Below are 14,399 nucleotides of genomic sequence, written 5' to 3'. Positions count from 1 at the left end.
TCTCAGCTCGAGAACTTTTACTTTTCAACGTTCACAGACTCGCGAAACTTTCCAGCGTACGAAACAGCCTTGAAGAGTCTTTGAGATCTTTTAGAATCGTGATCATTAAATTCGTAACTTGTTGCTGTTGAATGGACCGGTCGCGCGCGATGCGCTTTTCATTTCGTGTTTCAATTACGTTATTTATCGAACCGAAACTGTACACCTTTTATTATCAACTTTGTTGTCAGTATGTATATTGTATAAGAATGTGATAAAATTATATAATCCGGGGCGTTATAAAAGCTATGAAATTATAATTAGGCGAAAGTTGTATTAAAACTTTTCACAGTTCTCGAAGTCATCGCACGTTTATTCCGTGACAGGAAATTCTACGAACGTTAGAACGTGGAACTTATTGTTACCCCGTGTGTATTTCGTGTACTTTCAGAAAGTTTGCTCCCCTGACATGACGTAGCGACTCTTTAACCAGTCCAGTTGCGAAGATATATTTTTAATATTCAGCAAACAGGCATTGAGGAGTATTTTCAACTTCGATAATGGTTCGATTGAAAAATTTGCAAGGGGTCGCATTGAATAACCATCGTTGAACACCATAGAAGACCCTCTGAGTTGTGACCTTTCACCATAGCCCATTGGATTCTCCGCTAATCTGCGCGAAAGGGTCCATCGGCCCTTCCCCCTCTTTTGCAGACGATCGTTTCACCGGCACGCAATAGCTTCAAAAGGTTCAAAAGGTAATGCAGGCTGCTCGAATTTGAGCCAGACCACTCGAAGGATTCATCTTCGCTTGCTCCCTCTTTCGCCATTCCACGAAACTCTTTCTCTCACCCCTTTGCCAATCCACTTAAGAACGTAAGGCTGGATGATGTTTTCTTTCTCGTTATCCTGGCTTCTAGAATCGGAAACAGCAGCCTGAAAAGTTTTCGCGTTTGATGGATTGAAATTTTTAGGCTAGGTCATTAATCTTTCGATGCGCTCTTGGAGCTTTCGTTTGTTTCTTTCATTTATATCTTCCGCTTTCTACGTTCATAAGAAGACAATGGAAAAATTATGCCATTCACGTTGCATTTAGCCGTAACAGAATCCTTGGAATAATCCACTATCATTTCTGCTCGTTTCATGAGAAAACTATATCGACAAGCGAAGCTGAAAAAAACCTTTAGCGTAGACGGGTGAGAGTTTTCATCACGAGGCGACTTTTCCCTAGGGAAGTCGCTTGTCCGTCCTGACAGTAACTACATATCGAGTCGGGTTTCCGCGTTTTTTCTTCTTTTTTCTTTTTTTCCCCACGATGCTTCACCAGCGATCGCAGCTACGAATTACACGTCACGAGAACCATATCTCAAAAGTTTCTCTTTCGCTCCCCGGAGAAACAAACGGAGCCATTCGAGCCAGCAACGCGCGATCAATCGATGACGTGTACTCTTTTGTAACAATGAAGGCATACCAGACGAGGAGAAAAGGACAGAGAATTTTCATCCATTTTTCCCCCCTTTTTAGCTAGAGAATCGGAATCAATTCTGAATAGGAATCATAATAGAAATTCGTGAAATCCAAGAGTCTTTTGTTTGTCGTTAATTCATTTTTTTGTGTTAGAGACAGCGACAAAGCTGAAATTTATACGTAGGAAAATTTTTGATTCGTTCTGGATCTGATTTACAATCGAGTTTTGACATTACTTTGTTACATTTTTAATTGGGTTCTTTGGAACAATAAACTTCTCATTTGTTCTGATAATACGGTCTATTCGATGACAGCATCGGGTTTCTGTCAATTATTTTTCCATAAACCAAGAACGTTCTAGGTATTAATAGGTGAAAATAATAAGCTTTTAAATCCGAAACTTCATTTGTTCTTCCTCATTTCTCCGTCCCTTTTATGCTTTTGCGCCGTCAGATATTCGAGATATGTCATCCATGGAAATGTTTTACTGCATATTTAATTAAAGCCTGATATCAGTACAAAGCGTATACTATCATTTCGTTGAAAATTAATACACTTTGACTCGGATACCAAAACGAATATTAAATATCCTCAATACAATTTTCCTTCTACGATATATGAAAGATTTTGTGATATGTTTCTAATAACGAAATTCTGTCGCGCGTATGTAACCAAAGAAATTATTTTCTTCCGATTTATCAATGATTGGTTAACCAATCGTGGATAAATATATAACCAATCGTCGAATGATAAGAGAAAAAGGTGAAGTCGCGGGGACGAGGAAATGATCTTTAAATTTTGCCAAAGACACTCGAGCGAAAAGTTATCGAGAGAGTACACAAAAGGATATTTCGCCGTAAAATATATAGAAGAATCTATCCTGGTAATAGCTAGAATATCTACCCATTCACGGCCTTGAAGATTGAAAGGCAATTTGACCTCCTTCCATTTTCTGTCATCCCTGTCCTCATTTTAGTCTTCGTTCATTCGGTCGTCGAACATCGTAGTCGATTTTCAGTCTCGGAGAAAAATGCGATAATGCCTCTGACACTTCCCAGGTATTACCCTTCCAAATTGAATTAGTCTCTTCGACCAAGAGGAAGAAATCGGCGTCGTTTATCTTGTTAAGAAGATGCCCGAGTGCACCGAGGAATGATATTGATGATAAGAGAAACCATAAACGTCGAAGGTTTACAGCCAACCGAACAAAATTCTATGCAATCCATATATTTCACATCGGAGTTGTTACACGGAATCAAACTTTCATATTCGAAACTTTTCTCGCGAGATTTTGGAGCAGTTAAATTAGCATAATACCGTCCGAATCGCTGGAAGAAAGGGCGTGATACGTATTACGAATGGATTTGTTCGTGAATATTGAAATAACAGTATATTTAAAACGTTTTTTGCACCGATTGCATTTTTCAAATGTTTTTTCCTTCGACAGATTATATTGCAACAATTTGCTGATTCGAAGCTATTTGACCGAGAAAAATGCAATAAAAAAGATATATTCAAGGTTCGATAAAATTTTGGGTTAAAAAATTCAATAATATCCGCGTAGTCTCATTGGGGGAGAAAAAAAAGATGGAAAGAAATTTCTATTAAAAATCGTTTCGGTTATTCGATCTGAGGAACGCTGCAACGGCCAGCTATTTCGAGATAAATAAATTCGAAGATAACTCGATGAGACTGGTTCCAATCCATAAAACACATGTATCTTGTATTTTATTTGATTCCGCGAAACGGAAGGTTGCGAATTTTATGGGTCGCATCGGTACTGAGATAACTCCGCGTCGACCGCAACTCTAATCTCGTTACTTTAAACGGTTTCTCAACGTTCGTCTTTAAACCCATAAAACTGATTCAACGGCTGGACCAAATTGTTCTTCCACTGTATATTTCCGCGCGATTAGGCTTGGCAACGGAGCTCGAAAGAGGTGCGAGACACCGGGGTGGAAGCTGCGCGAAAGGACATCCTCGCGAATGTTGCCAGACGAGGCTGAGGTCTGACGTAATCTGCGGGAATGGAAGTCGAGGGAGAAATGCCGCTGCGAAGAAAGCATGAAAACGAGGATGGAGAAATGCTGTGTGCGCGTTGGCCTGAGACAACGACCTTTCGTGCGTGAATGGCTTCGGATATGCGTTTCCTATAATATTGTAGTGCAGTGGCGTGGTAGAAACGGTCCCGAGGTCGAGGGCCCGCTGAGAATTCACGGAAAACGAAATACAGGCAGACGAGACATATGTACGGAACGCGGGATGAAAATATTAAGCGTGGGAAAGTACGCGTGAAATGTGCACGAACATCGAAAAATCGAACCTTGTCTACGAAAAAAAAGATTAGCTATCGGCGATCTGTGTTTTTTGAAATTGCAAAGAGATTTAACACTTTGATCCATTGCGCGTGTATTGCTGCAGTAGACAGGTTCGTCGGATGTTGCGTCGAAAAAATAATGAAATCGAAGGTAATTTTGAAAATCCCTCCCCTCCCTTCAAAGAAAGAATCGTGCAAAAAAAGGAAAGTGTACTGTAACAATTTTTAAAGCCCTTGTTAGGTTCTCTAATAATAAAGCAATCTAACATAGTCTCGCGAGATCCTTGTGCAATTTTTACTTTCGCGCATCCAACCAAAATTAGTTGAACGACCAAAGCTAACAAGACCATATCGACAAAACGTGACGGCTCTACCGAAAGTACTAAATCGAATTCGACGTAGAACCCGAGACGCGAAGTCTATTTTAAGTTGCTGGTCGAATTTATAGTTCGAAGCGTACAAGCTCGAGTACATACTCATTCCCATATCGAAAGAGACAGAGTCGGGAAGTTTCTTTGAAAACGCGCAATATCTCCGCAATCCTTATCCGCTGAGAGTCGACGATTATTCTACAAATCTCTTTTTCTCGCGAGAAGAAACAAGCACTAAATCATTCAATATCGGTCGGTCTCGATAACGCTGGCTCTTGGGAGCTATAAAGAACCGCGTCTGGAAACTAGTAAAGGAAACAATTACTTTCTGGCCAGCGGTAGCCGCAAGTTATGGACTACGGTCACGTAAGAAACAATTAGTTGCGATGAATTCTGGAACGTGGTGACTGTCTGTGCACGGAGTTGTGCGGTTTTCACGTCTGCGGATGGTCCGAACGAGTTGGGTGGGATGACGGCGGTCGCAATTCCGCGGAAATCTCTCGCGCAATAACGGCTTTTCGTTATTGCCGGAAACATTGTTCTTCGTTCGCTTCGAAAGGCGCGCTGCTGCAAACTGGGAGCTGCGAGGGATCAAAGGGGCTCAATCTTCGGAGACTTTAACGTTCGGTGGAAAACGATTCCAGCACCGGCTGCTACGGAGGATCGTTTATAATGGCCAGGGATCATTGTTGGGAATATTCTCCATAAAGGAGAACAGTATCGTGCGACGGGAATATATTTCGCCAGAAACGAGGAAAGGGGTTGCACGGATTTTAAACACCGCGACGAAGCGAGCAGTTTAGAAGGCGACAATCTTTATGGCGTATTGTCATTGAAATGAAAATGGGACTTTCTGATACCTCGACAATGGTGCTTCTGGAGGAGAATGCGAAATATAAAAATACAGGATAAGAGAAATGTGTTGAAGACTTATTACTGAGTTTGATGCATAGCATTCATCGAGAGGAGCAAGAGACGTCTAATCAACGTACATCCTTGTTCGTAAGCATTGAGACGCTTACAGAAAGTGAGGTAAATCGTAAGAATGATTAGACTTTTTGTACTTCAAAACGTTAGGCAAATTACCCTAAGATGTTTTCGTCTATTTCATGCAAAACTCTATCTGGAAGAGAGTTTAAACGAATTGTCACGTTTTACATGAAACCAGGAAGCGTCCAAAAACTATTTGTCGTCTTGACAATCTGCGCAAGTAAATAGCCTAAGATCTCTCGATCGATCGTGGTCACACGTTCTATCCTTTTAAATATCACCGCGATCTAATCCAGGGAACTCCTCGGCAGATGTTTCCTCGTGGGATGCCATTTTGAAAACACAGCGGCCCGTATCACTGTCCGCGGGGCGAAATCGTAATAACATGTCGTTACGGCCGGAACGAATTTTCACCCTCAAAAGAGACGTCTGCAGGTGTGTAATCTCACCCCGGAGGCAGCCTAGGGTCGTGCAAGGATCAAAGAGATTTCCATGTGTTTCTGAATGGGCGGATAGAAAAAGAGACGAAAAATAGAAAGGGGTGGTGGATGAGCGTGCTATTCGTCGAAACGAGAAAGAAATATAGCAACGAAACGGGATGGAGATAAAGGGAGGACAAAGTTGGTGATTAGGGGGAAGGGGCGAGAGCCAGAGATGGGCTAAATGACCAAAACTCTCTTTTAACTTTCCAATTAATATTCCAGCGGGGTTGGAAGTTCGTCCCCGTGCATTTCGGTTTCTCGCGCGTCCCGCATAAATCTTCTCTACTTTTAATTGCGTCAGCCGTGGTCGTTTATTTAAATAATTCGAACGCGAACAGGCCGTGCCCGTACCAACTGCCAGACATCATTTATTCGCTGCCTTTTCTTCGTATCCTCCTTGGGAGCCGGGATACTAAGCTCGTTACGAATGCCTACCCTACTGTGGATCGTTCTTATGAAGTATTCAAGGTTTGATTTTAGACGGTGGCTCGGGATACTCTATGCAATTTATCGGGGTAGATGTGCACAGGGGTGTGAAAACACTCTTTACAGGGTCGAAGATTTATCGCACTCCCTGCAGATTGTGCACGTTGTCTTGAATAATTGATAGCATTGTTATATCGTGCTTTTAAACGTTTCAAATTACTCAAAGATACATAGAGAACGAATATTACCTTAGCGTTAAATCGTTGATAAGAAATCAAGAACTCAACATTTTTGCTGTATTCTCGATTTCAGTGAAAATTACATCCGTTTTCGGAAAAAAATGCGATCAATTTTGTGCGATAAAGAGAAACGGAATTACTCACGATATTCATTTCCTGTTCCTGGATCTCCTTGTAGACTTCGACGATCCTCATCAGCGCGAATCCTGCAACAGAAAGTGAATTTCGATCGTTTTTGAAAGGCTGTCTCCGAACGACAGATCGGTGGCGGAACTCGCGTCGAACCATGAAGAGCTTTCGCCTCGCTTGCGGTTAAAACTTTTGATCCTGAATTATTCAGGCGCGGTTGGTGTCGTCGATACTTTAATCCGTGGCTAAGGGTGAGCGAGGCCGCCGCCGGGAGAAAGAAGGGAGCGAGAAACCAGAACGACCGCCAGAGTTCCTAGAGACACGTTCCGGCGGTTGCCGCTGATTTTCGAGTGACTTTGCTTGGAAAGCACCCGAAAGCTTCGAAAAAGCTTGTGACAAAAGTGAAAGGAAAAAAGGAGAAATAGGAAAGAAGGAGATCGCGATCGCGACGCTTTGAGTAAGTCACTGCGTTGATGTTCGAACGAAAACTTTCGGCTGGGCCAGCTTCATCGAACCGCACTGTGGAAAGTTTCCCTTCGTCTGTCTCCCTCTTTCTTCCTTTTCTCTTTCCCCCCTTCTCTCTATCTTTCTCATTTCCTGTCCATTCCTTTCTGCGATAGTCGCTCCCGGAAGTCCCTCTGGAAGAAATATTCCGACGCCACACGGTGTTTGGTGTGTTACGTATGCATGCGTTGCGTTGGGGGAACACGATTAGGAGTTTCGGAGTGGGAATAAATTTTAGAAAAGCTTTTCAGCGAGTAAAGAAAAGAGAGGATGTTACAGAGCCGGAAGTAGCTTAGCCGAGCGAATTCGAGTCAGTCGAGTGGATAGTAAAAGACATAATCAACTTATTTTAGAGTTATGTTTTATGCTCGAAATTAAGAAAGTTTTTTGGTAGTTTAACCGAACAAGGGAATCCCGTTAAAAAATCTCTGCGCGTATATACACGTCGATAGAATTTCTCTATTTTCTCTGATAATGTTTAACCGAAAAATTGCTCTTGTGTTAAGAGAAGAAGGAAAGAAATGGAAAGTAATGGGATATTCTTAAGTTTGATTGACTAATTAAAGTTTTAATTAAGTTGTATGAACGTCAATCAACTCTAAGTTTAAATTAGATTATTAAGGTATCTGTAATAAAATTGGCCCAGCCGAAGTTTTCTGTCCAGCTATGAACTAGCCTTTGGTTCATCGAAACTTCCACCGTGTGCAAACTTATCGTAATCGAAGCTGTTAAACGTGTACACGAAAATTTGTTCGCGAATTTTCGCCAGACAATAGAGAGATAAACGGTATAATCGAGGCGTATTACGTTTTTCTTAAAAATATCACAGAATAGAATTTCCATAGAGACTCGCCAGTTACCGTAAGATCTAAATCTACGTGAAAATATTAACTTTGTTATTCATCGTCGAGTCTAAGCGTTTAATTAACGCGGCCAGCGTTAAATTTCCATGTTTCCCCTGCGTCTCGTTTCGGAGAATGCACCCTCGCGCTAATGTCACGTCCACCGAATCCTTTTATAACCATTCATTCCTTTTGCCCGTACATCAACGTCAACTTTAATGTACAGTCGAGATATACATTCTCTACATTTTTTTTCTCCCGTATAAATACTTTACCGTGACTCGACTAAATCCATAAAGAGGCTAATGTTTTAGATGCTTCATTGAAACGTGGTTCCGTTGTTTTTTAGTGCACCGTATCTACATTAAATACGCCCTCATTGTCATAAAATCGTTGTTTAGGTTTATATAAATTTGACGACAGATATCCGCAAGATAACCGCGCGATGGTGTTAAAAAATTCTCCGATAAAGGGCCTCGTACTCTTTTACGACTCGATATTGTTATACGTTTTCTACACCCCGGAGTAAAAGCAGAGTTTCTTCCTCGAGGAAATAAGGTCGACGCGAATAAAAAATATTGATTTAATTTTTCAATATTCTTCGTGTTATCGTTTATACGTAATCCGATAAGATAATATTAAAGTACACAGTAAGGAAAGATAAAATAATATTTCTCATTTGGATCTTTGTAAATCGTAAACAGGATAGAAAGCGACAGAAATGAATTGCGCGGGCCGGAGTCATGAAAGTCAAGTGGAAAGGATTACGAAGATCAAAATCTTGTCGAGAACTTGTCTGGTCGGTCCCCTTCAATTCTTGAGTTAATATATGTGGATCGAGGGTAACGTGCTGGGACTTCTCGACATATGAGATTTCCTTTCCTCGTCACACTTAACCCCGCACGAATTGCAAAGGGCTTCCTACGTGTAACGAACGTGCACGATTAACGTTTCCGAAACCTTTCAGCCAAGAGGTTTCCCCCTAATAATCGACGACCATTCTGCCACATCGTTTACGTTCTTACTTTAATTAAATTAGAGAATATAAGTAATACTATTCCTTGGGAAATAAAAATTTGTATAAATACGATCACTGATATAAGAATTTGTTCGTCCACAATCCCCAGAATTAAACCTAGTTCGTTTAATTAATAGTTTCCCGTGAACTATGTAAATCGACAAAGCAATTTAGCATATCAGTGGTAGCTAGGCTCGGGAATTGCCGTGTCTTGAAGTTTGAAAATGACGAGCATGTTGCAAAGCCGCAAGATCTTTACGCTTTCGTATTATCATACGCGTCGACTCGACGACAGCTACTTACCATTCCTGTTTTCGTCGAGCCTCTGCCCGCCCCTCGCCCGCCTTCTCCTACTGAATTACGCGTCGCGTATTAACTCCCAGCCCGAAAATCGAGTCAAGGGAATGTTGGAGGATGGATACGGAGTTGCGGCTTGCTAAGTCGAAGGTGAGAAGAAGAGTTAAGCGGCGGATGTGCCGTCGTGCGGAAAGGTGTACCGAAATCGAGAGGGTTGGAAGAAAGGATAGCGGGTCTAGGAGGGTTCGTAATGGCACAAAGGGGGGAGGAATCACGTGGATAAAGGGAAGGCAAACTATCTAAGCACCCCACCATCGTATCTCAGCCGTACAATATCGTGATCCCTTGGCATATGTAAAGCCGCGCACATGTTGGGTCTCGTTTACATGTACATCTGTATGTATATTCACGTGGACGAGTACGCGTATCCGGCTGCGCACGTAAATTTGTGAGACGATGCATGTGTATCGTACTTGACATACCAAGGTTTCATTCAAGAAGCTACTTTCGATGCGCATGTTTTGAAATCCCTTTAGAATATGCGGTTTAGGGGATACTATTCCTTGGAAAAATTTTTAGTATGTATGAAAGAAATACCATATCATAAATTTATATTCCGTATATCAGCCTACTGAATGCTTGTTACTAATAATCGACGTTCGTAAATATCACATTTTTCCAAGTTTACCGTACGATTTACCCATTAAAGACCAGGCAACATAATAATTACCACGATAATTATGAATACATTAGTTTCTTTAATCAAGGTGGCGGAGATAGTAACGAAGGAAATATTAAGCGAATCCTTGAAATTCCATTTCATAGCCACAAACGTTGAGAAATAGAGTTCGACGATGTAAATTGATCGATTGAATAGTGCGAAAAATCGCAAATGAAATGTTGCTTTAACGCAATGTTGATTCTCAATGGATTCACCAACACGATAGACACGATAAAATAAAATCCAGTAAGAGCGGCATGAAGGATTAGAATTAATGGGGCGTCCGATCAAGAGTCGTAGACTAAAAAGTCCGGCCATTCGGTGTGGTCCCCAAAGGGTCAATTTACGTCGCTACTTTCGACGGGAAATGAGTGCCTAGCACGAATACGATACGGATTAATTTCCAGGGGAGGCTCGAACGCACATAGGTGTCAGTAATTTCGACAGTCAAGAGGGAGGGAGGGGAATGTAACGCGGCGTAACGATGCTTATGGGGCTTTGAATCCCGATGTGTGGCTTCGATGGGGCTGGTTTAATGCTAGGCGCAAGGGGCTTAACTCGTAACGTAAACACCAACGGCGGATCTATGGAAGCCGATCAGATAACCGACTGTGCTTGCGAAAAGTTGCCGGTAGACCGCACTTCCGATCTCGTACCATCGGTCCAAAGAAGACTCGCGTATCGCTTTGAGACACTTGCCCCAAAATACGACGTGGTTTTCGTTGGAACACGATTCATTGGAGTAGGCGGAACGCGTAGCTGTTATTCCAACCGTCACGTTACGTCGGTGTGTTCAGCTTACTTTGTGACATCGCCTCCCATGTGTGCTCCGCATCGCTAAAGTTGCGTAATATTGTAGCTTTACACGGTTCACGACTTCTTTCCGTCAGAGTTGAGAATTATCGACAGACTTTGCATATTTGCGCATTTATGGATTTATATATCGGAAATATGCGGAAATATACGAAATATCGAATGCGAAGAGTGAAATATATTTTTATTAAGGTTTATGTTACCGCTTTGGTTAATCAATGGTCAAAAACATGGTCCGGTTGTTCAGTAAACGACCGTGGTATGATTTTCACTGGAAGAGTAATTCATAACGATAATTAAAAGTGAAACACACCAGTCAACTGTTGTCACTGTTTCTTTTTTTTTCTGCGAAGCGTTTTAAACTGTAATTTTACCTCAAATGCAGGATACACATTTCAGTCTCGAACGCAGCCAGTGAAAACCGTTCTAACGCTTAATTACTCCAGTGAATTTTCGAATTCAAGCACCGAGCGACAAACCGTCTGAAAAATTCGCCATCGCTAGCCAGCCGTTCCATCCTGTTTTCCGAATGACACCCCCTCCACAAAAGTCCGTGTCCAACTCGAGAGAATAAATATGAAAGAACAACGAGAGAGCGAAGGGTAAGCAGCTTCGTGTTTCGTTGGTCCCTTGTTCGAGGGACGCTCCCTCCTCTGTTGGGCTTTCGGTGCTCTCCGCGAGCCAAGATCATAAACATATTCATTCAGAAGCCAACGTTTAAACCCTCATGACCATTCGTTGCGACTCACGGAACGACCACGTAAAAAATAGCGTTGCACGTGACTTGGCGTTTCGTAAAAAATGTGCAAGAGGAATTTAAGACGTCGTAAATGGTGGAACGGGCACCGGCCTATAAAAGGGAGGAGCGAAGCTGAATATTTGATGTCCCAAGAGCATCCGCGTCGATCTTGGACAGTCGAACGTTCTCGGCCAGCCTGTTCGAACTTCCGTCATGAAGAATTCCCAAAGAAAGTTTACAAGACGCGCCAAGCTTTCCACTTTCCGCGGTTCAACCTTTCTTATCTCGGTCTCGCGAGAACTTTTATGTGTATTTATGGCGGGTTGCATTATTTATACAGAACCGTGGAACAGTGCGGTATATTTTGTAAGCAATGATGGCTGACAATTTTACGAGCTTCGTCGACTCAGATATCTTAACTCGTCCGCTTTTTACCAATTTAATTCGCTTGATTTAGCGTCATAGATTTGCAAATATTTTTGTACAGAATAAAAAAGTGAAATTCCTGTTTTTCGGAGAATAAATGTAAGATCGAATATTTTAGGGAAATATCGCATTTGACTTCGTCGTGGAATTTTTAGGAATCGACGAATCGGAAACGAAAGAATCGGAAACAAATTCCGTTTATCCACAGTGGTTCAATATTGGTCGATCGCAACCACCTTCGGCTTTGTCCCCTTTCTGCTGTTCTCCTTGATCCGAAAATCGTCCATTCCGTTTGAGCTCGAGTCTCTTCCATTCCGCCATTTCTACCGTATTTGTCATTTTGTTACAAATCGAACGTCTGTGTGTTCTCTCGTGGAAAAGGTCTTGGGATGCATTCAAAATTGGATCTCCTTGGACCTGTTTATGTCTACATGTGCACTTGTTTCGTTCAATTTGTGTACGGTGGCAATACATACATTCTTTTTCTTTCTATTCGTTAAAATTGGTTTCCCTTATATACGAAGGAACAAGTCCAAAAATATAATCTTTTTCTATTTCATGTTTATAATCCAATTAGAAAAGACTTTGTTCGCTAAAAATTATTTCTTCAATATCCGACGTCCGGATACAAATTCCTGACGTGGAAATCTCATAGAAATAGGAATTGTGTATTATACAACAGTGTAATACCTGGCACGGCTATTTATGTTACGTCCAGGTACAGTATTCAATGGTTGACTGCGCGCAATGCAGGAATTATTTAAGAGGATTAGTCATTAATCTTGAAAGGAGACTTCCTTTGGTATCCTCTTAGCATCTTCGAATTTAATTAATATAATCCTAAGTAAATTAGATCGTAGATAAGTGGAACGGAACTATCGCTCGACTTTAAAGCCTATCAGAAATGCTGCGAGTCGTCGGTACCTGGAAAACTATACGACACAACTCCAGACAAAGTATTAAATCTCTCAAGGCTGTCCACTTGTACCGCTAACGAATTGCTCGAGGGGGAAAGAGAACTGTTGTATCTTGCGGTGATTCGCGCACGTCCCACGAGAGGCAAGCAATCGAAAAAAGTGTCTCTCGAACTGCAAGTCAAACAGTTTTTCCCCCGATAGGGTAATTTCATTTCCCTTCCTTTTGATGTGATCTCTAATGCTACTAATTAAGATCGAATTCGTGGGGGGCCTTCGCAAAAACTGAAGACGAAGACAAACAAAATTACGCGGCTGTCTGATGACTGGGGAAGATGGGGCAAGCGAAATACAGGAACGATACGCAAGGGGTCCCGAGCAGCGACGTAAACACGAAACGTCCCGGGAACACTTAATTAATGAATCAAGCAGAATGTATACCTTCGCTATAGCGCGCGCCTGCAAAGTGGCGATAGTTTTAATTGACTCCAAAGAAGATGGAAGGAGTCGATGCGGAACTTGAGACTTCCGCTGACATACGCTACGTGCCACCGAAGAACGCGAGTCGGAGATAGTATTTGTCATATGATGTATTTTCCAGAAAATGGATGGTATAAGTGACAATTAATTTGAGAAAATCGAATAGAGTTAAGCTATAGCAGTTCGGAAGTCATTCACAAAAGGTTGAAAGTAACAAGAATTTTTTAAATAAATACACATTTCGTTTTTAGAAAAAAGTGCACTCGCACCATATTTCACATATTCAATTCACGTGCAAAAAATATTCGGATGAAGAATTTTATAGTTTTATAGCAGAATGTGACAATCATTTGAAAATGTGCCTCTAAAAGTTGATTTGATTCGGCACAATTAGCATTCAGCTTACCGACTGGCATGAAAATGGATAGAATTTGGGGTAGTTTTTAACGAGGCCTTCGAAACAAATCCGCTCGGTATAAAAACTTTTTCAAACAATAAATAATGAGCAGCGCGTACAAAAGAGATATTTTAATTCGTAACAATTATCCGTCGAATAAACACGATCATTATTACTTGTAACGGCGATCCGAGGTAAGTTTTAAAGTGTGTTTAACAACCCAAACTACACGCTTATTAGAACGATGCATTGAGCAAGGGTATTTGAGCTAGGAAGACGGGTGTTCACAGTCTATGGAGGAGAGGATTCAGTGATAAACTTAGATGAGTGAAATTTAGTACCGGTTACCGAAGTAACGTAATTCGATAAGCTTGTTGCAGAAGTTATTACTATCATAACTTCTATGCTTGACAGGAATAACAAGCGGAACATCGTCTTTAAATTACCTATCAAAAAGTTAATCGAAGGAAAGTAACATTTATTACCACAAAATCACTTTGCTCTTAAGTCAGAGATTTTTATTTCTAGTTTATTCCCAGAACACACACAAGTAAAATTCGATGAATAGGTATTATCATTCAATGATAGATGTACTCCTTTCTTTAATCTATATCGATCAATTGACAGAGGTAACGCAATTAAAACAAGATAAATTCGATCGTTGAAAGGTCTATTCGAAACGCTTCACCCCTAATTGATTTGTGCTGAAATCAGATTAACGTATCGACTGATCTATGAAAATCGCAGGAATTTCCAGATTCTACTGTAACGCCATTAAGGAATGGAATGGCCACTTCTCTATCAGTCGAACGTAACTGATCATCGAGATTAAAACTCAATCAACCAAT

General features: G+C 41.3%; 1 protein-coding gene across 1 annotated transcript in view; it reads right to left on the bottom strand.

The window, feature by feature from the left end:
* Positions 1-14,399, bottom strand: part of LOC117217255 — a 162,866-nt gene that overhangs the window by 17,761 nt on the left and 130,706 nt on the right. Inside the window, exon 5 of the mRNA XM_033464728.1 lies at positions 6,416-6,477. Within this exon, the coding sequence (XP_033320619.1) occupies positions 6,416-6,477 (62 nt within the window). The remainder of the gene's footprint in view (positions 1-6,415; positions 6,478-14,399) is intronic.

The sequence above is a fragment of the Bombus bifarius genome, unplaced genomic scaffold, assembly GCF_011952205.1.
Source record: "Bombus bifarius isolate JDL3187 unplaced genomic scaffold, Bbif_JDL3187 scf7180000007975, whole genome shotgun sequence".
In the NCBI taxonomy this organism is placed as follows: Eukaryota; Metazoa; Arthropoda; class Insecta; order Hymenoptera; family Apidae; genus Bombus; species Bombus bifarius.
This window is presented reverse-complemented; position numbering and strand designations above follow the sequence as displayed.